The 25,953-nt window shown below is 58.7% G+C and overlaps 9 protein-coding genes across 9 annotated transcripts; 4 read left to right on the plus strand and 5 right to left on the minus strand.

Moving 5' to 3' along the window:
- Window positions 1–1,182: 1,182 nt before the first annotated feature.
- MDJ1 (uncharacterized protein) lies at window positions 1,183–2,871 on the minus strand (the record flags this gene model as incomplete). The annotated part of the gene is made up of 3 exons (XM_060599813.1): window positions 1,183–1,510; window positions 1,553–2,580; window positions 2,614–2,871. 3 exons carry the CDS (start codon window positions 2,869–2,871, stop codon window positions 1,183–1,185), a joined length of 1,614 nt encoding a protein of 537 aa, XP_060456469.1.
- A 266-nt stretch (window positions 2,872–3,137) lies between these two features.
- CcaverHIS019_0400250 (uncharacterized protein) lies at window positions 3,138–4,372 on the minus strand (the record flags this gene model as incomplete). Its single annotated transcript, XM_060599814.1, has 5 exons — window positions 3,138–3,350; window positions 3,431–3,655; window positions 3,697–4,112; window positions 4,148–4,265; window positions 4,298–4,372. The coding sequence occupies 5 exons, from the start codon at window positions 4,370–4,372 to the stop codon at window positions 3,138–3,140; spliced, it is 1,047 nt and encodes a 348-aa protein (XP_060456470.1).
- An 805-nt stretch (window positions 4,373–5,177) lies between these two features.
- CcaverHIS019_0400260 (uncharacterized protein) lies at window positions 5,178–7,695 on the plus strand (the record flags this gene model as incomplete). Its single annotated transcript, XM_060599815.1, has 2 exons — window positions 5,178–5,596; window positions 5,628–7,695. The coding sequence occupies 2 exons, from the start codon at window positions 5,178–5,180 to the stop codon at window positions 7,693–7,695; spliced, it is 2,487 nt and encodes an 828-aa protein (XP_060456471.1).
- Window positions 7,696–7,846: 151 nt separating this feature from the next.
- CcaverHIS019_0400270 (uncharacterized protein) lies at window positions 7,847–10,846 on the minus strand (the record flags this gene model as incomplete). The annotated part of the gene is made up of 3 exons (XM_060599816.1): window positions 7,847–8,263; window positions 8,297–8,854; window positions 8,894–10,846. 3 exons carry the CDS (start codon window positions 10,844–10,846, stop codon window positions 7,847–7,849), a joined length of 2,928 nt encoding a protein of 975 aa, XP_060456472.1.
- Window positions 10,847–11,476: 630 nt separating this feature from the next.
- On the plus strand, window positions 11,477–13,546 carry CcaverHIS019_0400280 (uncharacterized protein; the record flags this gene model as incomplete). Its single annotated transcript, XM_060599817.1, has 5 exons — window positions 11,477–11,529; window positions 11,564–12,138; window positions 12,186–12,525; window positions 12,564–12,933; window positions 12,965–13,546. 5 exons carry the CDS (start codon window positions 11,477–11,479, stop codon window positions 13,544–13,546), a joined length of 1,920 nt encoding a protein of 639 aa, XP_060456473.1.
- Window positions 13,547–14,896: 1,350 nt separating this feature from the next.
- trpB2 (uncharacterized protein) lies at window positions 14,897–16,643 on the plus strand (the record flags this gene model as incomplete). The annotated part of the gene is made up of 4 exons (XM_060599818.1): window positions 14,897–15,190; window positions 15,334–15,636; window positions 15,987–16,554; window positions 16,603–16,643. 4 exons carry the CDS (start codon window positions 14,897–14,899, stop codon window positions 16,641–16,643), a joined length of 1,206 nt encoding a protein of 401 aa, XP_060456474.1.
- A 907-nt stretch (window positions 16,644–17,550) lies between these two features.
- Window positions 17,551–19,232, plus strand: CcaverHIS019_0400300 (uncharacterized protein; the record flags this gene model as incomplete). Its single annotated transcript, XM_060599819.1, has 2 exons — window positions 17,551–17,706; window positions 17,742–19,232. The coding sequence occupies 2 exons, from the start codon at window positions 17,551–17,553 to the stop codon at window positions 19,230–19,232; spliced, it is 1,647 nt and encodes a 548-aa protein (XP_060456475.1).
- Window positions 19,233–20,045: 813 nt separating this feature from the next.
- On the minus strand, window positions 20,046–21,869 carry CcaverHIS019_0400310 (uncharacterized protein; the record flags this gene model as incomplete). Its single annotated transcript, XM_060599820.1, has 7 exons — window positions 20,046–20,283; window positions 20,355–20,440; window positions 20,525–20,545; window positions 20,581–20,972; window positions 21,005–21,392; window positions 21,448–21,523; window positions 21,556–21,869. 7 exons carry the CDS (start codon window positions 21,867–21,869, stop codon window positions 20,046–20,048), a joined length of 1,515 nt encoding a protein of 504 aa, XP_060456476.1.
- An 863-nt stretch (window positions 21,870–22,732) lies between these two features.
- CcaverHIS019_0400320 (uncharacterized protein) lies at window positions 22,733–25,925 on the minus strand (the record flags this gene model as incomplete). The annotated part of the gene is made up of 3 exons (XM_060599821.1): window positions 22,733–25,655; window positions 25,742–25,811; window positions 25,853–25,925. The coding sequence occupies 3 exons, from the start codon at window positions 25,923–25,925 to the stop codon at window positions 22,733–22,735; spliced, it is 3,066 nt and encodes a 1,021-aa protein (XP_060456477.1).
- Between the last annotated feature and the right edge of the window lie 28 nt (window positions 25,926–25,953).

A 25,953-nucleotide genomic window follows, 5' to 3' on the forward strand; every position in this document is an offset into this window, starting at 1 on the left:
ACCAAATTTGCCTTTGTGGCGCCGCGTCATTAGATTCGAGATCAGAAGCCAAGCGAACAGGGGAGCGGTGAAAGCGAACATGGGAGACAATTGTCAATAGCATCGTTGTACATAGTGTCAGGGGATGCACAGGTTAAGCGGCACACGCACACCCGCCTAGGTGACAACTTGGTATAGAGCCAAGGCGCGCAGCTGGTGTAGCGACGCGCGGCTGATAATGACAGTGATTTGGAGATTAGGAAGGAACAACCGTTCAGCTGATATTAGCCGTCGCGGGTGAAACAGCCTTTCCGGTTTAGGCACTATCCACTCGGCACCGCAGCGGCACCAGCGTGCCCACCACTGCCCACCCTGCACCCCGCTCTACCTCCTATCTGCTGAGGAAATCGATTGGAATTACTGGCAACGTCCCGTGACGCCGGTAAGCGCTTGTGAATGCATGAGGGGTTTGAGGGGGTCGAGGGGGTGTTCATCAGACCGGACGCCACGGGGACGACTAGTTAATCGATGGCGGTACAGGGAGCCCCCGATCATTGCTGGGGTACAGTAACTGCGCCATCTCATATTCGGACCGCCACAGTCGGTCGACGGCAACTGACATCCCGGAGACTCATGGGCAGGGGTTGACAGAGGGGCTAGTGGCAGACTTGGTGGTGTACTCGGCAAACTGCGAGGTTCGATTCTGACACCCAACAATGATGCCACGTCGTCGCTGCCCCAACAATTTCCTCTCGCCATTTCCACGTATCTGTAACCCGTACTTGCGGCGAATTCTCCCCGTCGCCGTCTGGTGCTCCCGGCCGCAGCTTCGCTACCTGCAGCACCTCGAGGATCTCTAGCACCGACCTAGCGGCTGTAAGTTCTCACATTACGTAACAGCACATCAGGCCACTTAGCTCAGCTGGTTAGAGCGCATGCTTAACACGTGACTCCGGGTTACGCATGAGATCGGCGGTTCGATCCCGCCAGAGGTCATTCTTTTGCCCGCCAGTACACTGCGCACAGGTCTCGACGGTAAGCGATGAGTTTGGTACTTGATCGAGTGTTGGGGATAGACAAACAGCCCGTAATAGTCGATTTCTCTCATCCACTCTCAGGTCTTGTCTCGCCAGACTGGTCAGATGCGATGCATGTGTTGTTCTATACTTTTGGAGCGGAGTGGTGCGCAAACAGCCCCTCTAATCACTTCTTGTCCTCCTTGTCCTTGGTGAGGCGTCCAAACAGCCGCTCCGCCCACCCAATCGCGCTTCCAATCACGTGCGCGACCTTGTCCTTGACACCATCGTGGGGAGCCGGGTCGACAAACGGTACGTCGTCGGCCTTCTTCTCTGCCGTCTCCTTCTGGGTTGCCGAACCATCACGAGGCGCCGAGTCGCTAAACTTGTCCGGGTGGGGAGGGGGAGGAGGCGGTGGCTTTGGCTTCCCATCGAGGAATGCGAGATCTGGTGTGCGGCCCTCGACGTCGTCGGCATACGCCTGGATGATCTTGCGCTGGCGGCTTGTGAGGGATCTGCCGTCAGCTTTCGTGCGTCACTACGAGCATGCAACTTACCTAGGAATCTGCACCTTCCACGAAACGACCAGGTCGCCGCGCTCGCCCTTGCGCCCATACAGGCTCTTGACACCGCGTCCCTTGAGTACAGCCTCCTCAGCGTTCTGCGTGCCCTCACGGACGCGCACGTCGACCTCACCCTCGAGAGTGGGGATGCGCACGCGCCCGCCGAGCAGCGCCGTCTGCAGTGGCACCTTGGCATCGTGGTAGAGGTTGATTCCCTGCCGCCGGAAGGAGGTCGATGGCTTGACGCTCACGCGGACGTACAGGTCGCCAGCTGGGCCCTGGGCGGAGAGCGGCGCATCGCCTGCGCCGGGGATCTTGATCTTCATCCCGTCCTCGATGCCAGCGGGAATGTCGACCTCGACCTCGCGCCGCTCCTTGACGCGGCCCACGCCCTCGCACTGGGTGCAGCGAGCGGACCGGGGGATCGTCGAGCCCGTGCCGTTGCATGCCGGACAGGTCGAAGCCATGAACATGCCCTGGACCTGGAAGGCTTGCTGGCCGGTTCCACGGCAAGTGGGGCATGAGTGCTTCTTCTCGCCGGGCTTGAGACCCGAGCCGTGGCACGGCGCGCAGTCCACCACCGGCGTGATGGTCAACTTGCGCTTCGTGCCCTGACAGGCGTCCGTAAATGACACTGACATGTTGGTCTCGAGATCGTCACCGCGCACCTGCCGAGCGCGCCCACCGCCGCCGCCAAACGGCCCGCCGCCTCCACCGCCGCCGAAAGGGCTCCCGCCCGTAAACTGGCGGCCGCCAAACGCGCCTCCAAAGAGCTGCTCGAACAGGTCACCCTGGTTGCCCGCGCGCCCTCCAAACCCAAAGTCCTGGAAACCGCCAAAGCCGCCGCCGCCCCGCCCGAACATGTCGGGATCAAAGCCCTCTTGCGTGCTCGCGCTCCCATACTGGTCGTACGCCGTGCGCTTCTTTTCGTCCGACAGCACGTCGTACGCGGCCTGGATGTCGTGGAACTTTTCCGCCGCGTTCTCCTCCTTGCTCGTATCTGGGTGCCACTTCTTCGCGAGCTGCCGTCAGTGCCGAACGATGAGGAGCCTCACGCCGTAGTATGCTTTCTTAATGTCGGCCGCGCTCGCGTCCTTGGCAACACCCAGAACATCATAGGGGTTCTTGGGAGACGCTGAACTGGGAGCCGAGGCGTGGAACAACCGGCGAGCCATCGCGAGGCGGCGGAGGTTCGGCCGCTTTGCCGCGGCGTGGATCTGCTGGCGATGTGCCGGGAGCAAGGGGAGAGCAGAGGTGCTCGCGGTGGGCTGCACCAGCGCCGCGAGCGCTCGTGTTGGTAGTCTTGGTGGCATTGTCTATATGAGAATGGTGAAAGAGCAACGAGGAGATGGAAGACGACGGGTTTGAAGAAATCTCGAGTGAGCCGTGATCGACCTTTCTCGAACGCCGTGGCCATTCCAGTGGCAAAAAAGCCGAGCAAGTTACGTAACCATTCTACCAAGCAAACAGGTCTCGCCCAATGAAGACACAAGCATTTCTGGTGATGCCAGCTCTACAAGACAAAAGCATGCATGCATCTCGGTGTCGGCTCGGTGTGTGGCTTACACGTGTGCGCATATCACTTGCTATCCAGCTTGCGCTGGCGCTCCTCGAGAATCGACTGCTGTAGTCCCTTGAGCAGCGTGTACATGAACTCGGTGCGGGGGGCGTCAAAGCCGTACTCTTGAGCGAGTCGCACAACAGACCCAACAACAACCTCGACCTCGAACGGCCGCCCGTTCTCGGCATCGAGCAACATTGACCATTTGTGAGCGGACCCGTTGACAATGAACTACAGTTAGCTCTGCACGTCGTTCCCAAGACAGGTCTGTAGCCAGAGCTCGCCTGTTACAGCTGGCCAACCTCACTCACCCTGTCAAAGTCCATGTTCACAATGTCCTCGATATTCCCGACCGCCTGGCCGGAAGGCTGGACGATCATACCCTCGTACAGCAGGCCCGTCTTGAACCCGAGCTCGACGACCTCGCGGTAGAACTTCTTGATTTGTAGGTGGTGCTCTGGCCCCAGCGGCCGGAAACACGTCTGGTACGTGCGGATCAGACTCTGCACTCCAGCCTGGGTGCACGTCCAGACGTTCTGATGTCAGCCCAATCTATCTTTGGATCGTCTAGGGTTACCTTGGCATACCGCGTGCTCCGGATGTTGTCGGCTACGACCGTGTTGCCCTCACCGGCTTTGACGAGACCGAGCCAGAGGTCGAGTGCTGCCTGCTCCTCACTGCTCGGTTTTCCACCGTCAGCCCGATAGATGCCGGCGCCTATCTTCTCGACACCAGCCCACTTGACCACGGCGCCGTCCGAAGAAGCCATGACCCCGATCCATGCAACACACGACACCAAGGGCGCTCGGGTGGCTACCGCGAGCTCCTTCTCGACGTCCAGGCCGTTCTGGATGAGCACATATGCTCCGATCTTGCCACTGTGCAGTGCATCCCACAGCAAGTCGGTGGTTGGAAGCACATCTGGCAAGCTCTTGGTGCACACGACGCACAGCGCGTAATGGCGGTCGAGCGCATCCGCCTGGCTCTTGAACACTGCATCAGCATTAATGATAGGTATAAATAATTACCTCTAGACGGCTTGTAGCCTTTGATAGTCCCGAAGCGGCCTGTCTCGAGGCTTACTCCAGTGGTCGCATACAGGTCGTAGTTTGAGCGCGCAACGGCTGTAACCCTTGCCTTCCCGCTCTGACGTTAGGCTTGGTAGCCGGGTAACCTACCCGCTCGAGGATGTAGGAGTAGACTGTCCCGATGGCACCGAGGCCGATGAGTAGAACGTCAACAGGTTGAGTCATGTTGCCAAAGGTAGGCGTGGGGTATTGGGGGATGATTATAAAGCAAGTATATAAGAGGATCAGAGGTCGTGCTAGAAGAGGATGGTGTAGGGTGGAATGCTTTCGAGTGGGCAATTAGGGTTTGAAGAATGGGGTAATTGGTTAATGGGGAACAGTTAGGATTAGAAAACCACATTAACAGTTTAGCGTGGGAAGGGGTCATTCCGGGGTTGTAATGAGGTAATTGGGGGGGTATTGAATGGATATCACCATCAACTTCGAAACAGCACCTTCCCTACTACACCTTATCATCTCATCATCCCATCATCCCGTCATCCCGTCATCCCATCATCCCTCCATCTTGCCATCCTCTACATCTGTCTAGGCGGCGGGCGCCGCTCCATCTCCACTACCCTCAACCTCGAGCGACAGAAACGACATAGTCTCAATAATGTATCATCACCATCAACAACAGGACATGGCCGGGTCTCACTCACACGCCGCTCCATATACCTCTGCCCCGCGTCGACACCAATCTCCTCCAGACGCGTCCGCGCACGTCCCGCCACCACATACGCATACGCCTACGCACCTGCACCCGCACCCGCACTCACATTCACATCCACCCTTCGATTCAAGGCCCTCACTATCACCCACAACCCCGGCCGCACAAACCCTCGCATCCCTCCGCGACCAATACTACCCACAACACAACCCTTACCCACCCGTCTCCTCGAGCGGTAGCAGGGAGCAAAGCGAGACGGGCCGCCCGACGAGTGCTGTGCTCGCGGCCCTCGCCTCGTCGGACCTCGAGTATCCGGGCATCATGCGTCCGCGCGAGCTGGATGTCAAGCCACACCCACATCGCCCGTACGACGTGTGGGACCGCGATCACGGCCGCGACCGAGAACGCGAACGCGACATCGGGTACGGCCCGTCCGAGCTCCGTCGCGATTCAAAACCAAACGTCTCCATCAAGCCTGAGGAAGAGCCGCCCAAGAAACGTCGACGCAAAGGCGGCGCGGGCAATACCGACATCCCCGACAATGCAGAGGTCGAGTACGCCGACCCAGACGGCGACACTACAAGGGGCCCCGTGTTTGTGCATCCGCCAAAGGGAGCTGTACAGGCATGTGTGCGCTGCCACAGGATCAAGCGCAAATGCGACGGCGCGTTCCCACGCTGCGCGAGCTGCACACGCGCAGACGTGCCGTGCGTGTTCGAGCTGAGCGCGGCGACCTCCACGTAAGTAAACATATGTCTCAACTAACACCAGATATGTGCACACATTAAAGGACACGAATGCGAATCTCACGAGTCAGGTAGACGCGGCACACACGCGCATCCGCACCTTGGAAGAACAGCTCGCTCGCGGAGGAGCAGCCTCGAGCATCTGTGCGCCTCCGACCAGCGTCGGCGGGCTCGTGGGCGCCGCGAACACGGGCGAGTTTGCGCGCATGGCTGCCGGCGCAATGAGTATGCGTGAGCATGCTGTTCTGGGAGTGGAGGGCCGGCAGGTTGCGAGCCGCGTACGCTCCCTCTCCCCGACGACGGAACCCATCACTGAGCTCCTCACGCGAGAGGGCGCTCATAAGGCTGCCAAGATGTACTTTGACTTTAACGCGCTTCCGTACCCAATACTCGACAAGAGCGAGACCCTCGCCACCATCGACGAGATGTACGGCGGCGAACCGCCGCAGCCACGCGCGCCGAAACGGCGCACGACCTCGTCCTCCATCAACAGCGATGCGAGCGAGGATGCGGAGCGTCGCCAGTTCCTCGCGGGCATGGTTCTCGCGATCGGGAGCCACGCGAGCGCGCGTGCAGGCGAGGACGACGCCCAGGGCGCTCTGGCGGAGAGGATATACCGCTCCGCATTGCGGAATCGCGCGCGCGCACTCGAGCGAGAAAACATGGTCTGCGTGCAGGCGCTCTGCCTTCTCGCGCTCTGGACGATGAGCAACCCCGCCTCGGGAAGTATCTGGCAGCTCGTGGGCCTGGCGGCACGCGTTATCACATCGATAGGGCTGCATCGCCGCGCCGAGCCAAGTGTCAATCCAGACGTGGCCGAGGCCCGCCGCCGCCTCTTCTACGCATTTTACAACATTGACCGTTTGCTTGCTCCGACGCTCTGCAAGCCGCTCGCAATCTCGGAGGAGGACATCGACATCGAGCTCCCAACCCAGCGGGAAGATGACGGCGTGTTCCGTGGCCACCCGCTCATCGGGCTCACCAATCACGTCGTGCGCTACCGGGGCTTGATGGGGCGAATCCTCACCGAGCTCTACTCTGTCAACGGGGTGAACAACAACAAGCCCGAGTCCGAACGCATAGCCATAGTGCACCGCCTCCACTCTGAGCTCGACGCGTGGATTGTCGATTGCCCACCGCCGCTAGACACGCAGGGCCAGAACACTCCCAAGGCCAACTACTCATCATGGTGGCAGATCCATTACAACCAGGGCTTGTGCACGCTCTACCGCCCGTCACCCCTCTACCCAAATTCGACACCAGAGACACTTCGCGCCCTGTACGATGCGAGCAGTCGCTGCGTCGACCTCTATCTCGACATGTACGCTGTCAACAAGACGTCCTTCCACCTGCTCCAGATCATCGCGCTCTTCGTGTCGTGCATCTCACTTCTATGTTGTTTGTGCGAGTGCGAGGCGCGCATGCGCGCTGCCGAGACGTCGCCCGAGACGGCAGTCACACTTGCAGAGCTCGGCCTGGGACGGTATACCGGTGCGGACGACCCGGCGTGGGCCACTGAGATTCGCGGCCGCGTGTCCCAGTGTCAGAGTCTGTTTGACGCGTTTGGGCACCATATCCCCGCCTCGGCCAAGTATCGGGACACATTCTTCCGCATCTCGGAATTACTTCTCGCGCGGTATGGCCCACTCGAAAAGGCCGACGGTGCACCAGCTACTGGCAATGCAGAACGCCCCTCGGGGGCTAATAACAGTGCTGCTCAGCCGGCTGCACACCCTCAACACGGTCCCGTGAACATGAACGGGGCTGCCGAGCCGCCGGCCTACGCCTCGGTCATGGACGTCATGCCCACCGGTCTCGTGCCCCAGGTTGCACCGGGGGAGAAGGCGCCGCCAATGCCAGGTGCCGATGACATGGCCGGGGCGTGGGACGCCATGACCCAGCTTTGGTTCGATTTGGGCGATATGTTTGGGGACGAGAGTGACCCGTTCGCTACACTCGACAACGACTGGTCTGGCGAATGGGGTGGAGGAGGACTCGGCGGCGTCGGCGTCGGCGGTGGGGGGGTAAGTGGTATGGATGGGGTACCCGGGGTGCCGAGGCATGACGAGATGAGTTGGAACCAACTGCACTAGAGAAAAGTGCCTCTTTATGTATCGATAGTCTGTACTGCTCGACTTGCTCAAGCTATCTGAATGGATGTTGAATGAAATACATGTGAACACTCAAGACTCGAGAAATGACGGTGATACACATGACCAATTATACACAGTCAAACAATGGATCTCAATCAATACGCGCAAGAGCGCTGCCACAATTGCACAACGTGTCGATGCGCGGCAGCAGCTCGTGCAGCGCCTTCTCACTCGCCAGCGCAACGGCTTCGGGCATCGAAGGTGCCTCGGCATGCGCAATCAGATGGCCGTGACACGTGACATCTGCTGTCAACGCGTGGCCGAAATCACCTGTGGCGCTTCGTCCCGGCAGGTCCTGATGGGCGCCAACAGTGTTCCACTGTCGGCATCCCTTGCAGTCCATGAATGACTGAAACCGCGACTGGGGATTGCTGCTGGGTAGCGGCGGGCCGAATCTCTCCATCCAAGGCCCAATGAACTTTGTGTACATTTGGCGCAGCGTTGGGAGATGGTAACTGCAATCCTCGGCGATGGCGCCGATGACCGCCTGAAACACAGATCCCAGGTCCTGCCGTCAGCGGAGCGGTCACAACCGACTCACCTTGAATTCGGACGACTGCGTCCAGTACTCGCGATGCTCTTGAAGGCTAGCAAGGCCTTCGGCCGTGCGCATCTCAGCAACGAACGTGTCCAGGCGCTTCTTGGACTCGCCCACAACCCTCATTTGGTCAACGACGTTTGTGGAGACAGCGAGTGCGCCCAGCGCCACCATGTTCACGCTCTTTTGCTTGAGTTGAGTCATCTCATGAGGACTCAGGTGCAGATGCTTCCACAACTGCTCCACGAACAGCAGTTCCAAAAGGGCATTACCGAGGAACGAGCATTGCTCAAAGTTGGCGGCCCTCGGTGGAATACAGAGAATAAAGCGCCCCTTTGTTGGGTCCTTGAACTCGTAGCCGAGGACAGTCAAAGAGTCATTCTGGGCACGAGCCGGCTCAGAAAGCAAGCGCGCCACCACCGATGCAGTCTGCAGCTCGCACGTCGAGCGCAGCTGGACTGGAATATGCAGTGTATGGATGGCATCCAGGGCCCCTTGGAGGCTTTTACCGGTCGAGAGGTAAGCTGCCCCAAGGAGCGACTCGACGAGGTCCGACGGGATCTACCATCAGTCGCTGTCGCCGACTGAGCTCGGACTCACCTTGCCTCCTACCTCCTTGAACATGGCACAGTCCTCAGGAGGCGAACCATGCTCCTCATGGATCCACCCCGGAGGGCAGTAATCGCGCCGCCTGAACACGCAGTTTCGCAGGTACTTGACTACACCTGCCTTCTCAGACGCCGTTGCAAGAGTGCGGTTGGATACGATGAGGTGGCGCTCGGAGCGGAGCTCGTGACCGGCGTCCGCTTCACCCTCCTCCCCCGGCTCGGCTCGACGGACCACGTCCACACTGGCAACAAAGTGCAGAACAGCGTCGCCGAGCATTTCAAGTCGCTCGTAATTGTGGGGAGCGGGACGCGCAGCAGGAGCAGTGATAGCGCGCAGGACGTGTAGGTGATCAAGCTTGCCCCCGAACACCTCCTCGTTGCATTCAGCAGCAACGAGGTGCTCATCGAGGGCCGTCATTATGCTTGGGATGAAAGTACCCGTACGCACAATGGATGCAGGTAGGAAGTAGAGGGCCAGCAGTTCAGGAATGACGTGGTGCAGTGGTTTGATGTCATTCAACGTCCAGGCCCACCCGCCCTTGGCCGCGGTGTTGACGTGTTCGGCCTCAATGATGGGCTGGTTGGGGTAGCGAAGACGTGGCATTGGAAAACGCAAATTCTTGCCAGCAGTCAACTCGTGGATGGACAGGTCCTTCTTCCGGGGTGCGGGGGAGTTTGGGGTCAGGTCTGAACGGACACGCACGGCATAGTGCCTTCGAGCGAACTCTTGGTTAGGAGACAGCACCGCGTCCTCAAGCGACCGTCCCAGTTGGCCGAAATCGCGCATGTTCAGGTCGCGTGCAAACGAATCCCAAAGATTGAGTTCGTGCCATGCCACATCGTCCTCGGTGCAAGTCGGCTTGACAAATTCATTCCGAAGGGGAACGAAGAGATAAGGCGCCTTCTCTAGAAGGCCATCAATCTTCTGGTTGGTGAGCGAGCGCACAAATTTGCGCGACCATTCGAAAGCATGGTCCAGCTGCTGCTCAGTCATATTCAGGGGCGCCGAAGGGCCCAAGCGGGCATGCGGGAGAATACGCAGGTTGCTGTTGTTGTACTCGATGAGGTCGAGGACAATCTCTTTTGAAAACGGTAGAGGACGCGAGGTGATAATGCAAAGTCGACGGCACAGTCCGTCAATGTCCGGGCGCTTGGAGAACGTGATCGAGATGACAGCGCCATATGCCTTGGTACCGAGTGGGGGGTTGCGGAACCACAACTGCGACGTCGTTAGAATCTCGTGCTGCACCCACGGTTGCTTGGGCCCAAGGATCTCGCGAGCAACGTTCCTCGACTCCTCTTGGGGTCGGACATACTTGGACGGCTGCTCGCGCAAAGACACATTGTTGCTGGACGTGCCGGAGCGCGACTCTCGGCGGTCATTATGCGTGTCCGCCGGCATGTGTGACGGAGGGACGCGATTCTCGGATTTGCGAGAAGTAGGAGGTGGGTGCTTTGAAATCTCCAGGTTCACGACAGGCTGGTTCTGGGTGAGCTCCTTGACTACACTGGGGGGAGGCCCCGGTTTCGACGGCGTCTTGGGCGTAGGCATGAGGTCGTCATCGATCTCGTGGACATGGTACAATTCACACACTGCGTGGAAAACGGCGTTGCGCTTGGCCAACAGGGGTTCTGGGTAGGGCTGATCTGATCGCACATTGCGTTGGCGGACATTGCAGTTGGTGGGAAGGTGGACGGTCGCAATGTAGTGAGTGTACCCGCCGACGTTGACCTCCTGGTTGGAGTGGGAAACGGTGTCAGGTGGTCTGTTGCGGAGCCAACCAGAGTAGCGCTGCAAGACCTCTGATGCGTTCTTGACAGTGAGGCTTGGAGGTGGGGCCAGCCTGATGATGGGGTTTGGGAGGAAGGGAGGAGGGGAGAAGCGAGGCTTCTTGGAACCTTGGCTGCTCCCTGTGAAGTTTGAGGTGTATGGCCGCTTGGACATGACAGGAGGAGGAGAGGAGTCACGATGGCAAGATGAGGAGATGAATAGCTGAAGAGATGGAGGAGGGAAGGATGAGAAGAAAGGTTTGGTTTGGTTTGGTTTTGTTTGTCTTTGAATCTTTGTCTCAACGTCTCAAGCAACTTGCACGTAAAAAGGTTGAATTCAAAATATTATGACATCAATACAATCTCAGACTATCGTATGTTTCTACTTTTAATCCCCCCCCCTTTAACACTTGACACTCATTTAGAGATCAGAGTGTTGCTCCCACTTTACTACCTTGAAATGCATGCATCTCCTTCATACTGCCTATACAATCACATCTTCTACTCTAATCACACCTGTGCAGTATTGAGCAGATATGGATTTAATGTCTCAGAGTCAAGGCACTAAAGACCAGCCAAGCAAGACCAAGAAGGGTTGGAATTCAGACCCCGGTGACCTAATCACCTGGTAACCGGTGGCTGGGTGCAGGGTAACAACTAAGCACACACCACGCACACACCTTCCTTTCACCAAAGACCACTTTGAATACATCTTAGCACATCTCATCTCACATCTCACATCTCTACTCAATTTCCCACACCAATCGACCTCTTTGTTCAGTCCTTGACCCTCCTTGGTCGCACAATGGCCCGCAAGAGCTACCGCGAACACCGCGCAGAGCGTACAGCAGCTCTCAGGTACGTTTCACCATCCCAACTAAACTAACACCAGCGACGACGGGACAGACCTTGACTCACTCGCATCTTTCAGCACATTTGCCAGTCATACTACCCTAGCCTCCCATGCGCCTGGCACTTATCCTTCCTTCTCAAGCTTTGGGATCGATGGCGGGTCGTCCCCATATTACTCGCAACCCAGCGGACTAGCGCCGCCCACCCTTAGGCAGCGGACCTACAGCAACGTATCGAGCTTGAGCAGGCGCGACGCGAGCTTGGATAGTATCGGGACACCGTCGACCCACAGCCGTTTCCTCTCTCCTCCTCCTTCAGATGTCCCGACACCGTCAGGGCTACCTCCCTCCTCGGCACCGCCCCCCAGCCGCAGCGTGAGCGGCGAAGACGTCGTCCGCCCACGTAGCAAGGAGGACCTCGAACGCGACAAGCGCCGACGCCGCGCTCGGAACGAGGAACGCTGGCGCCGCGCACGAGCCCGTGAAGCTGCACATGACGCCCCCGTCCGCCGCGTCGCCAAGGCAGCCAACTCCATCCTTGGCCCTGTCTGGACACAGGCTGTCGCATTCTTCGCATGCGTAGCTGTGCGCATTTTCCTCACCATTGCCATGCTCTGTGAGCCATACCGAGATTAGCCATTCCATCGTGAATACTGACCCCAGGGTTGGACGACTCGTCGCAGACACGCCTTTCCTCCGAGGCAGCAGCCCTACGTCTAGCTTGCGCGGGGCGTGTCGCACCCCTTCTCCGGCCCCTTGTGCCCCTATGCCGCGCGACGTTTGGTGACGCAGTCGACAACTCCAACGCATGGCCAGGGACAGGCGCGGTAGTAGCCGTAATCGGATTGCGCCTCGCCGCCGAGTCTCTCCTCTGGAGCGCGGCCGTCGTGTGGGCTTCCGTCGAGGGATGGCGAGAGGGGCGCACGCTCCGAACCAAGGTCACAGCCATCGTGTACCTGGCCCTCTCGTCCGTGCTGGTGATTCGGGAGGCAGCGTTCCTTCCGTGCGTTCTCCGCATCCATAAAGTAGAACTGACCGCAGGGTTCGCAGCGCGCTTGGATTCGCAGCGTGGGCACTAGTCGCAACTGTCAGCGGGTACGACACGGCAGCGGCGGCCCTCATGACGATCGCCTCGTGGTTTGAGGGAAGCACACGTGTGTACATCCCCGCGTTTGCGGTATATGCGGTCGGGAAGAACGTATGGCTTAACGGCCGCGACCGCGGGTATCTCGGCCGTCTCGCCGTCACCGTGCTCGCGACACTGTTTGTTCTTGGCAGCATGAGTCCCGTGCCACTGCGTGAGCGCGGGGCAGCAATCGCTGCCGCTATCAAAGTCACCAGCGTCTCGGGGTGTATCCGAGCGCTCTTGCGGCGCGTCGCATCCATAATCTCATTCCGCAACATCATCTCGGTGCGCCTGCCACAGAACAAACTAACAGCAGACCATAGCCCTCCTTCCTTCAACCTACCTGACTCTCAAGTCGAGCTATACACTCCGGCCAGCGGCTCACGAGCCGGCGTCCGCGGACGTCGTGCCTGCCACTGCGAGACTCCTTCCGATCGCTCTCACAGCCACCGCGGGCGCGTTGACCCTCTTGCCAGTGGACCCGGCGCTCCCACTGCTCCCCTTGGCGTTCGCGTCCGCTCTCCGCCGCGACGACGACGAGTGGGCTGTCGCCGTGCAGATGCACCACGTCGCGGCCATGAGCTTGTGGCCGGCTCTGAGCGGGATACTTCTCACCTTGGCAAGCGGTTACGTGCTCGCGTGGAACATGCTCATCGGGGCGCGGACGGACGCACCCTCCCCGATGCTCAGCATGCACCAGAAGACAACCCTTGTGCTCAACTTGGGTGCGAGCGTCTGGCCGCTCTTTGCGCACCTCCATCTCGCCGCACACTTCAAGTGGGCTGCTCAGTATGTGGGGCACGCTCTGACGACGTTCATGGTGCTTAGTGTTGTAGGCGTTGTCGTGTGGGCCAACATGCGCCTGGTGAAGACGGCCTGGGCTGCGGGGGCGCTGTAAATTGTATACATTAGATGGGATGTGCTCTCTGTCACTTGTACGTCAGGACCCTGGTAGACATTGCATCTGCAACGTGTCCCAACCACAAGGCTGTTGGCGTTGCCAAAGCCAGCAAGGCATCCAAAATACGCTACTCTACGTGAGCGTCGCAGTCAGAGGTGCCGCTAGGAGGATATGCTCCTATTTGCGCTGAGTGTTGGAGAGGGGACTTGGGGTCCTGGGACCCAACGTCGGGGGCGACGTAGATTACCATCCTGGCGTAGGTACTCACGGCCGTTGACAATGACAGAGGTCACAAATGCCTCCATTGGTCAGTGGCGGACATTGAGGAGATGTTGTTTCTGCTGATGACCTGCGGTTTGTGTAGAGGTGCTGTTGGGTCTACAGTCGCTAAGAGCCCTGCGGTAGGAGAGGTTGGGGAAGGAAAAGGTGAGGCCACAGGTGAGCTACTGGAGTTGAGTGCTAAATGCCGAGGGCGCTCAGACATGATCTTGTTTACTGACACCATCTGGGCTAGCTCATGACCCAGCTGAAAAAAGTGAGCCGAGTCCTCGACTGGTGTGACAGCGGTCATCTTTTACGAGTGGAGCACCACGACGACCCCACAGAACGCGTTACTCACCTGGCGCCCAGACTCGTCGGGGTACCCTACTCGGCGTCCCCGGCATGTATATCAGCTGACCTAGACACCGAGGCATGCAGCAGTCTGAGTGGTGGATAAGATGTGTTCTCGGTGGCGCCGCGGCCGGCGCCGCGGACGGGGCGGCAGAGATGGTTAGTGGCAAGTCACCCGATGCGGGGAGTGCGGGGAGTGTGGGGTACGCGTGGCATTCAAGATCCGGAAATCGCTCCAGTAACCAGTCATAACTGTTATCGATACTTGGAATCTCGAATCCGGCTTTTATGCGAAGCTTTGAGCGCTCACGTGAGATGAGATGCTGATGAGAGCATAATCTCTCTCGTCATACAATCGGCCATTAGACGGCGATTAGACGGCCATATAGACGGGGAGTACCTGAGTACCTTTGGTTGAGAGCAACGGATAGCATAGGGTCGGGTGTAAGATATAGGCGTGTTTTGTACTGTTATGTTGGCGGAATTGGCGGGTTGGTGGGCTACGAGTTATAGGGGGGCGGTATGTACGGGATATAGTTAACTGGGTAAACTGGCCAAGTGGGCGATTGAGCGATCGGGTGCCGGGTGGGTAATAGGCGACTGTAGTCAATCAAATGCCACATGAGATGCTACATGGCCCATCTATATCACACCTTCCTCCGACACCTCCCTTTTGTTCAGATTGTCATCTCTCCCCCCCCCTTTCATTTACTCAAACCATCTCAAACAAAAACCATGACTGCTTCCAAGTTTGCTCCTATGCCCAATGCCGAGGGCTACTTCGGTGCCTACGGCGGCCAGCTTGTTCCCCCTCACCTCAAGAAGGCCATGGACGACATTGCTGTCGCCTACGAGACCATCACCAAGACCAAGGAGTTCCAGGATGAGCTCGCCGAGCTCAACGCCACCTACACTGGCCGTCCCTCCCCCATCTTCCACTGCCGCCGCCTCAGTGACAAGCTTGGTGGCGCTCAGATCTACCTCAAGCGCGAGGACCTCAACCACACTGGTGCTCACAAGATCAACCACGTAAGTGATGAAACACAGTGCGAGAGAGCCGTGCTGCGAGCCAACAAGAAGAGCAGGACATCCAAGGCTTAGGGAGAACTTGGTTTCTCGGCTTTGCTTGCGCGCATCCGCTCGGTCCCCACAAACCCGCAAACTAACTCTAGTGCCTCGGTGAGGCCCTCCTCGCCAAGTTCATGGGCAAGACCAAGGTCATTGCCGAGACTGGTGCGGGCCAGCACGGCGTCGCGCTCGCGACAGCCTGCGCGCTCGTCGGCATCCCCTGCGAGATCTACATGGGCCAGGTCGACATTGAGAAGGAGGCGCCCAACGTTACCAAGATGAAGATCCTTGGGTGCAACCTCATCCCCGTCACGCGTGGCCAGGCTACGCTCAAGGACGCCGTCGACGACGCCTTTGACGAGTACCTCAAGGACCCCGAGAATTTCATCTACGCCATTGGCTCGGTTGTGAGTGCTACAACTTGCCGCGAAGTGCAGGGGGAGAGGGCCACTAGGCGAGGTGGCTGCGTAGGAGGATATTCGGGCGAGCGAAATGGCTCCAGGTCGCAGGCGCTGCTACTGATTGCAACCAACTGCATTGTGTCAGCCAGGGCCTCCGCATTGCTCGCCGGAGCACAGGCGCGCGCTAAGACAGGAGGGGGAGATGGAATCGTGGAGTGGTGGAGCCCATTGGCCGTGGCCCTGCACGGTCCATTCCCCCTCTTCCCGCTGCCCCTTAGCATGGGCCTCCTCCAGCCTTCACCTCGTCCCGAGCCTCGTTCTCATGAACCCAGCTCAGCAGTCGTGTCTAACCCCAGGTCGGTCCCCACCCCTTCCCCGCCATGGTCCGTGACTTCCAGTCAGTCATTGGCAAAGAGGCCCGCCAGCAGTTCCAGGACAAGCACGGCAAGCTGCCGGAGCACGTCGTCGCGTGCGTCGGTGGCGGCTCGAACGCGATGGGCATGTTCACCGCGTTCCTCGAGGACGACAGCGTTCACCTGGTCGGTGTCGAGCCCGGAGGCACCAGCCTCGAGGAGGAGGGACAGCACGCCGCGACCCTCACCAAGGGTAAGCCCGGTGCCCTGCACGGCATGGCTTGCTACGTCCTCGAGGACAAGGACGGCAACCCGTCGCCCGTGTACTCGTGCGCTTCCGGTCTCGACTACCCCGGTATCGGTCCGCAGCACAGCTACCTCAAGGACGTTGGGCGTGTCGACTACCAGAGCGCAAGTGACAAGGAGACGCTTGACGCGTTCATGGAGCTCTCGCGCGTCGAGGGTATCATCCCCGCACTCGAGAGCTCGCACGCCGTTGCTTGGGCCATCCGCACCGCCCCAACCCTCCCCAAGGACGAGGCGATCCTTGTCAACCTCTCTGGTCGTGGTGGTGAGTCTTCCGAGTCGTTTTCATCGCCGTATGCTGATACGTGTACAGACAAGGACACTGATTACGTTATTGCCAAGTTGGGCCTGTGATTACCATCGTTTCGAGTTGTACAACGAGGACGAGAGACGAGCCGGCGGTGAGATGTCAAGCAGTTTACCGATTTCTCAAGTGGAGGTGCCTGAAAAGTGGACACGTGAGGTGTCGCTAACGTTAGCAATCGTATGCGATAGTGTTTCTTGGCAACAGCCGCCGCACACCGCACGAACAGCTTATCGTCTGACAGGCACGAACAGCTTTATCGCTGACAGGACCCTGCTAGACTGCTAACGCGCCCCGCGGCCTGCTTGTCACCTCGGACTAATACGTCCTGACTTGTGGTCTTGACAGGTATGCCAGTGGAGACTGCTGTTATCATAAACTCTTGAAAGACCAGGCCTCAATGAACGCTCGCCATCTCGTTGAATCACTTATGGGTTTGTCTGCCGTCTCCCACCCAAAGCACTAGCGGGCTCGGCACCCTCTAAACTCTGTCACAACTTCATCCCTCCCTGACCGCTGCCACGCCTGATGACAGCAACGGCTCACTGCTGTTGCAGTACGCGGTTGCACGGTACTAGGCGGCACACGCATACCCATGGGCAGACTCATCACTGCCGTTGAGACAATGCAGGCCGTCCGTGTCAGACAACCAACATTACCATCATTCCATCACGTCCACACACAGCTCAAGTCATGAGGTGCATTGTCCACACCTTGATTCTCTACTCGCCATCCCCACGAGCCCATTGTACGTAGCGGGCAGGACAAGGTGGATGGTGGGAATGGAGCGCTCGATTCTCTGACCATCACATTGCGCATGAGATAAACGCCGCTTGGCCCTCACCCATCTCTCTCCATCCCACTCCTCAACTCACCATTTTCCACCTCCCACTCTTCAACTCACCATTTTCCACCTCCCACTCTTCAACTCACCATTTTCCACCTGCCACCACCAACATGACCTCCCCCAAAGGCAGCCTTCCCAACGCCGAACACAAGTTGGACACTTGGTATCGCCACAACAAAGGCACTGCCTTCTTCTGCCTGATGTCCAACGACGACCTCCTTCCACCCCCTCGCCCACCCGGCACAATGCTCCTGCAAGCACCTGATGTAAGTGTCTCCACTCGGAAGCAGAGCTCACGCAGACCATGTGGTGGGCATACGACCCCACGGCGGACCTCGACAGTCTCCCACTCGACCTGGCCGAGCTCTTGCCCAAGGAGCGCAGTCGTCAAGGCTCCCACACGGCTGCTATGACACAGGGTGCATACGAGGACGACGACGAGTCGGGTGAAGACGAGGACGACGCGTTCATCGCCAGCATGCCGCACGCTCTTCAAGGTTCCACTCGGCCAGCCACACACGAGAATGACGAGCCTGAGGAATTTGGAGACGAGTCGACGAAGAGTGACGGCAACGCGTCCGAGGACATTGAGCACAGCCACTCCGAGGAGAGTGGCGACGACGAGTCTGAGGACATTGAGGGCGACGAGTCTGAGAGTGACGACCACAAGTCCGAGTTCGACGAGAGTGACGACGACGAGTCAAAGGAGACCGGATACGAGTCCGCTGTCGACGTCAAACCCAAGCTCCCTTCTCCAATCGAATCCGCTGGCGACGTCAAACCCAAGCTCCCTTCTTCGATCGAAGCGCAGCCCTACGTCCCACGGTCCTCCACCTGGGTAAAGTTAGAGGACGATGACGAGACCAAGCCCTGCATTCTCGCGCCCATCACCAGTCGAATTCCCGTTGTCCCTGCAATGGAGCGTCCCATCAAGTTGGAGGCTCCTCCGCAGCCGTACCGTTCATTGCCCAGGCAGTTCCAATCTTCCCCAACTTCCCCATCCCCAAGCCGTCCGCCTCTGCATACCTCGTCGAACATCCCACTTCCGCCTCTGGTCCACCAGATGGTCGATCGGCCCGCCAAGCGCAGCCGCTCCCCCGACCTGGAAGACGTCGGCAACAGTCCTCGCACCACGCCCCACCGAGTCGCCGGTGCGCTCGACTTTGAGCGACGTAAGCGCTTCAAGTCGGGGTTCGGCGGTGCCGCACCCGATCCGCCGAGCCAAAGCTCCAAACAAACTGACGGCTTAAAGGAGGCCGGACAGCCTCAAGGTCCTTCTACTTCGGCCACAGTGGCGAACATCAACCGCTTGGAGTACGAGGCCTCGCTCCACCAAAAGAGCCAGAGCGCGGATGAAGAGGATGAGCTCGACAGCACGAGCGTGTCCTCAGCCTCCTCCACCGCGTCTCGCAAAGAAGATCCAACGGCGGATCAGGAAGAGCACGCGCTCGACGACTCGCACACCTCGGCGAACTCTTCCCGCACCTCACAGACTCCTGGTCCGTCATTCCCTCGACCTCCGGCTACCGGTCAAGTGTCCAGGCGGCAGGGTATGCGTACAGCCATCGACACCTTCTCATGGTGGGCGAGGGAAGAGGTTCATCGCTCCGAGCAGCGATTTTCCAACCTTGAGAGTGATTTGACCCGCGGCCTTTCACGGGCCACGGATATCGAGGCGACGTTCGCCCTGGGGCTTGCGCAGGGCAGGCTTGACCAGGCTCGATCGTGGGACGACCGGATGAAAGAGGCGCTCCGGAGCTTTGAACACCACGACGACAGCGACAGTGAGTGAGACCAAGGCCAGTTATGAGGCTCGTAGAATATGTTCTGTATCTTTGATGTGAGAGAGTAAACAAACGAAGCAAGCCTCTGGGACGAGTTCGAGTTGACATTCGCCGATTTCGACCTGTATGAAGAGGTAGAAGAGTCGGGTCATGACCGAGCGTCGCCTGTTCAACTACCACCCTCAGGCAACGTGGCGGAGTGGTTAACGCGTTGGACTTGAACTTGAACTGAGGATCAGATCCAATTCCTTCGGGAGCGCCTGTTCGAACCAGGCCGTTGTCGGTTTTTGGAAAGATGGACCTCTTGCGCACGAAGCTCGAGCCATGCCCGTGCCGGTACCTCGGCCTCGGTCCGTCTTCCCCCTTGTGTACTGTGGCCTGGCCTTGCGGAAACGGCCACATACGGTCGGCTCAGGTTCCTGTTTGAACTGGATGCCTAGCATCACCCTCCCAGTGGCCAATGACAATGTCCAGATGACCATGGCAATCCAGGTGCGTAGGTGGGAATCAGACACGGTTGATACCACGTCGCCGCTCGTCGCCGTGCCCACGGTTATCCCGGGTGATGAACGGCGGGCCGAACACGGCTTTCACTGAGTGGGATACGAGATTCATGTCCCAGTACCACGTACAAATCGGCTTGGACAACCCAGCCCGGAACTGGGCCGAGTCGCCGTATGCCAGGCAGAACGGCCAGATTCCCACGTGGCTATCAGCAAATGGGCCGGTTGAATGGTGTGCGATAGCCCGCGCATGCATATACAATTGTCTATAGGACAGTCCATGATGGCCATAATACATAGGGTTAGAATACACAGCTCTCACAGCTCGAACATGCCGAGGTCGACGCCGAGCTCGCTCTCCTGCCCATTCTTGCGGTTAGTCAAGATGCGCTCGGCTTCAGAGCGCCAGTCACGATGCACAAAGTTGCGCATGCGCTCGTCGAATGCGTCGCGTCTCAGACGTGGGAGAATGTAGGGCTCGGCGGGGGTCGTCATGGCTGTTCGTAGGGCCGTGAAGAACGACTCGTAATTTCTCGCCTCGACGTGGTAAACATGTCTGTGGTCAGTGCGTATTGGGTAGAGGCCCTGGCAATAGGGCTCTGCCTTTTCCACTGGGTGCTCACTCACGGAGGTTGTTCGTAGCGCATCGAGTCGTGTTGCACAGACATCCACGTCTCGGGTTTGTCGGCCGTGGAGTGTTCCCCCAAGATGTGCTGTTTGTCAGTGGACATCTCCACACCCTGCAGGCCATCCGGCTTTCTGGAGAGAATGACTCTCAACCTGACCAGTAAACTCACGGGGTTGAGGAATGGGACTCCCTGCGTGTCAGTCAAGCATATCGTCGAGGACTCACTCGTGCGATTGCGCGGTATGGCGACGGCGATGTAGCTGGCCATCCAATGCCAACCATGGCCTTTGAGTTGGCCACGGCATCGTCAAACTCGCTCGCGTTCAGCTTTCCAAGCTGTCGCACGCCTTCAGGAACTTTCCACTCCCCCAGCTTTTCCTTTTCTTCTGGCGTACGGTCGTCGATGAACCCGCCGACAAACTCAAAGTCGGGGATCTCCTTACGCATGTCGTGGTAGGCGCGCGTGATAAACTCGGCCGGGATGAATGGTTCGGCGCGCCACTTGTAAAAGTACTGCACCCTCTTTCCGAGGATATAAGCACGGTTTGGGCGCTGCGACCACGGCACAGTGCGTGTCTCCTCAGGCAGCTCTAGGGCGTACCCGAGGTAGGTGTTGTCTGCATCAGTCCTGACCATGCTGTTTGCTCACTTCGATAGTTTCCCATTCCGACTTGGCGCCATTCAATCTCGGCCGATGCACACCAGTAGCTGCTGATAACTGTGCCCTTTGGCGTGGAGAAGTAGTAGAAGCGGAAGTACTTCCATGTCGGAAAGCCATCGGGACGCGCCTCTGAACGGAAGAAGTCCCTTGGACGTCCGTATCTGCTGCCAGGCGAATCATCACCGATTATGGCCTTGACAAGCTCCGGGATTTGGCGGTAGATGTGCGCGACGTACCGCCAGTCATCCTTTGCGAGGAGCACGGTGTATCCTTGTCGCTCAAGTGACTCGATCATGCCGTTGCACCATACGCCTTCGCCACCGATATAGCCCTTGAACACTGACAAGTGACAGTGGTACGCAGCGAAGATGACCACCTGGTATGTCAGCGTGATGAGGCACGGAATGGAAGAGAAACCAAGACCGACGAACATTCTCCGCATTGCTGTGGCAGTCCCCGCGCGCCATGCACGCAGTCAGTTGCCGCAGTTTTGCCTCTGTGTAGTATCTGGTATCAGCGGGTACCGGTAGATTGCGCACTTGTAGTTGTTTTCATCATTGTTGAGGCCCTTGAGCACGCCGAGCTGACTTCCTGGGGGAATGCTCGTGAGAATGTCATGGACCCTCGAACGTTGGCCTCTGAATGCAGGCAGCTGGAAAGGGTTTGTTAGCCTATTAGCCATGTTGGGAGGAGGTCCGTTCCATATTGCGACGACGCATGGAAGTGAACCAGTGTACACTGCTTGGAGGCCGACGATAAGGAGAAGCGAGACGAGGCCACAGAGTCCGACGAGGATGTGGCGCCGCGACATGCGCCGCACACCCATCAACTGGGTGAGTAGCCGTTTCGACATTGTGATAGTAAAGAGAGGTAGAATGTCATGTTGTGGTATTTTCTAGTCTACCTTCATGTCTACAGGGTTTTCCCAGCACTGCCCAGCAGGCTCCTGAGGCCCGGAGCATCGCCTACTGGGCATCGGCCAGAGATGTGAGATTCTGTGTATGCCGCACGGACAGATCTGTGGAGTTTGGTGTACCATAGTCTGTGTGATTAGTATTATATGTCCCTCGGATCTACGATGAGGTCCTTCCAGATTTTAGGATGACGACAAAGAGTGTGAGTCCTGGCCCTCTGCCCTTTGTTTCACCTTGCCTCGGATCTGCAATGCAGGTGTAGGTTCTCTCTCTCCCTCTCTCACTCTCACATTGTTATGACTGAGCCGACCATGGCCGATGCACGGACCTCTACTCCCGACCTCGTTGCTTACACTGGTGGTATGTGGCACTCATTGGCTCCTGTCATTCGCCACGCTCGTCCCCTCGCTTAGGACATGGTGTTCCATAGCCAAGGTACATTGTCCTTGTCCACTCGTCCCCACCTATACAAGTAGAACACTTGTCTATAGATCTGTCCCCATCGACACACTTTCTTAGTCGCTTACTGTCGTTCACTCTGGCACAGCTCCCACTTCGTCACTCAACACTCACTCACTCTCTCCAGCATCTGCTATGCGGTAATTGATGTGTGTATCTATCCAGCGTGCTGTATCCCAAATGATGATGTCATCACCATCGGGGGCTCAAGCAGACAGAGAGCAATGACATCTTACACTCAGTACATGTAGATCTGTATAGATGTGAGTACCTATGATGTGACTAACGTGATCTCGGGAAGGGATCAGATGTGTGTGTGGAAAGAGTTTACCAAAGCCTACATCTACAGAAACCCACTCTCACGCCAAGCGTCAACCCACAGCTTTACCAGCTCTGGCCCCACCGGCTCGCATCCGGCAATGGTAGGGCTAATTCGCGACGTGTGCTCAACACTGAACTCGACGAGACGGCGCGCACCCAGGCGTCCCTTCCAGAAGCCAAGGAGCTTGTAACTCGGGTTGGTCTTGAGGTCTGGATAGCCTTCGAGCGCCGTTATCCATTCTTGTGGCGGGACGCGGTCGAAGACCAAGCCCCCGGCTGCGAGACCGTCGAGAATTGTCGACCACTCGGCAATGTGTGGATTCACGACGTGATACACTGCACTGGCAGTGTGTGCGAGGACAATCTCGGAGATTGCTCGAGCAGCCACGTCCACAGGCAGCCAAGCTGGCGTCTCTTCCAGCAGAGGCAGTGAGTTTGTGACTCGCGCCGTGCGGAACATGAGCGGCCATGCCTCGGTTTCATTCCATACCCCGTGCTCAGTGTCTCCCACCAATTGACCAATACGCAGGACACCGACGCGACCGCCAGCCCGCTCCAGCACTTTCTCCACCACCCACTTGCTTTGCGCGTATCCCATCCCGCTCGCACTCGCCGGGTCGTCGGGGAACGTCTCAGGGACGAACGACAGTCCATCCCCCTGCCGCGTGCCCACGGACGAGGAGAAGAAGAATGCTGCGTTGTGAGTGGTGCGCCGTGCAAGGTTGAGGAGGTTGACGGCTCCTCCGATGTGCTCGTTGAAAGACTCGAGGGACAACACAAAGTTAACGGGCCAAGCGTTGTGGATGACCTCAGTCACACTCGTGCGGAGGCTGTCATACTCGTCTGCCGACAGCCCGAGGTCGGGTCGGTTCACGTCAGCAGCGAGGGCACGCCAGCGAGCCGGCACTGTGCGGTGGCGCTGCGCCAGCGACGCTTCCACGCGGGTCGTCGCCTGTGCGTGCGAGGGTGCCCGTGCAATGCACACAACTTCAACCACTTCGGGGCGACGGAGGAGCTGGTCCAGGATGTGTGCACCAAGACTCCCTGTAGCACCCGTCAGCAGGACCACATGCTCCTTCACCACTGGCCCCGAGCTTGGCACCACAGGGTCGACCGCGGTGGCCCACCGCTCCACCATCTCCTTCATGGCGACGTGGACGTCGCGCGCTTGACTAACGTTGCCAGCCTTCACGGCCAGAAGGTGTTCGGCGAGCTGTGCAATCGATGGGTGGTCGTACACGATATTCTGTCCAAGTGTCGCTCCGCCAAGCTCGAGGTCCTTCTGCAACGCGTTTCGCACTCGTGTGGCCTGCAGCGAGTCGACGCCAAAGGCGAACAGGTCCGTGTCGCGCTCCAGACCCTCCACCTCCCCTAGCGTGACGCGCAAGGTATCGCTTAGGAACGCCTCCATCTCCTCTTGATTGGTAATGTCGCGCTTCGGCAAGCCTGTTCCCTGCTCAAAACGTACGTACACGCCGTCAATCACATCCGCAAACTTTCGGTAACACGCCGGGCGGAGGATGCTCATCTTGGTCGCCACGGGGATGTCTGTGCCAGGAGGCAGGATCTCGACCATCTCTGGGAGGATCCTTGAATGTGTCGGCGCTCGCGAGTTGGCGTCCGCAATGACGGGCCATATGGCATCGATGAAGGCGGCGCGGTCGTGGGCCAGCGCAGCGCCAGCGTCCGAGGGAAGGATGAGCGCGCCTACCTGTGGGCGCCCGTCGCCAAAGACGATGCACTCCTGTACAAGAGGCGAGTTGCCGCGAATGTCGAGTTCGAGGGGCGCCGGGTTCGTCTTCTCGCCCAGCGTGAGAGTGAGGGTGTCGTCGAGGCGACCGACGTACTTGAGCCAAGTCGGATGGTCAGGATGGCGCACCACCAGGTCCTTTGTTGCATAGGCGCCATCGGGGCGGTTACTCATGATCTTGGCCGGCCATCCATCTTTGACCACTACCTCGAATGTATTCGAGCCGCGCGGCTCGAGGTCGAGGTAATTGGAGATGAGGCCCTCATTGCGCACATAATTCCACGCCTTGTCGGTCTTGAAGTCGCGGTTCGACGTCATTAGAGCCCCAGTTTCGGTGGTGCCGTACTGCGAGAAGAGGGGGACGCCAGCCGCCACAAGCCTATCCCCAAGGTCGTCCGGGACAGCGGCGCCGGCAAAGCTCACGGCCTCCATGCGCGCCAGACTCGCAACGCCCTCCTGGGTCTCGGCGAGGAGCTTGAGCACGTACGGCACCGCAAAGTGCTGTACCGGCCGCGTCGGAGACGCGTTGATCACGCGCACAATGTTACCGGCCGTAATCGGGAGGTGGGGTGGGAAGAGCGTGAACGCCTTACCGTGATAGATACAGCGGAAGATGGAAAAGTGCCCGAAGCCATGGAAGAGCGGGAGCGCAGAGAACCCCGTCTTGGGCACGCTCACAGCTGCGTTCGCGATGAGCCCGTAGTGAGTGACGTACACGGGTTTTGGGAAGCCCGTCGACCCCGAAGAATGGAGGATGACACACGCGCGCTTACTCTCCTCTTCAGGTGTGAGGCGGGCCGGAAACGGGGCAATTTCGGCCTCTCTCACGCCTCCCGGGCCCCAGAGGGGGAAGCGCTTGTCCTTGACCAGTTGCAATGAGATGCCCTCTTTGGAGAGCAGGGACTGCGCCTGTGCGACAGTGGACGCAAATTTGGGCCCATAGATGATATGATTTGCCTTGGTGATCTTACACAAGTGCGCCACCGCTGCAACCGAGTTGTTGACGCTCACAAGGAGTGCCGTGAGGCCGAGCCTGGCGAGCGCCATCTCGAGGAGGCTCTCGTCGATCGCTGTGGTGACGAGCACGGCGATCACCCGTGGTGGAGGGAGTTGGCCGGGTGTACATGAGGGCTGGAGGTTGAGCCCCGCGTAGTGTGCTGATAGACGGTCGACGGCGCGAGAGATGTCCGAGTAGCTGCTGTCAGCAGGGTTTGGAGGTTGTAGGGGCGGGAGAGGGGAAATAGATAGTTCCAGGGCCAGACGAATGCGTGAGCAACTCACGTCAGTGTCTGCAACTCATCTCCAAACTCTGCTGCGCCAGTATGCACTGCCGAGTCGTCAGGCTGCGTCGCTGTCGTCAGTTGTCATCCCGGCTCCGCGTCCACAACTCACCCGTGCGCAGCGCCAGTAGCTCCGTGAGAGAGCGGGCGTGGAACTTGGGTTCTGTCTTGGGAGCTGCCGTCATATTGATGTAGGGGAAGAGAATGAGGAGG

Source organism: Cutaneotrichosporon cavernicola, assembly GCF_030864355.1.
Source record: "Cutaneotrichosporon cavernicola HIS019 DNA, chromosome: 4".
NCBI classification, from domain to species: domain Eukaryota; kingdom Fungi; phylum Basidiomycota; class Tremellomycetes; order Trichosporonales; family Trichosporonaceae; genus Cutaneotrichosporon; species Cutaneotrichosporon cavernicola.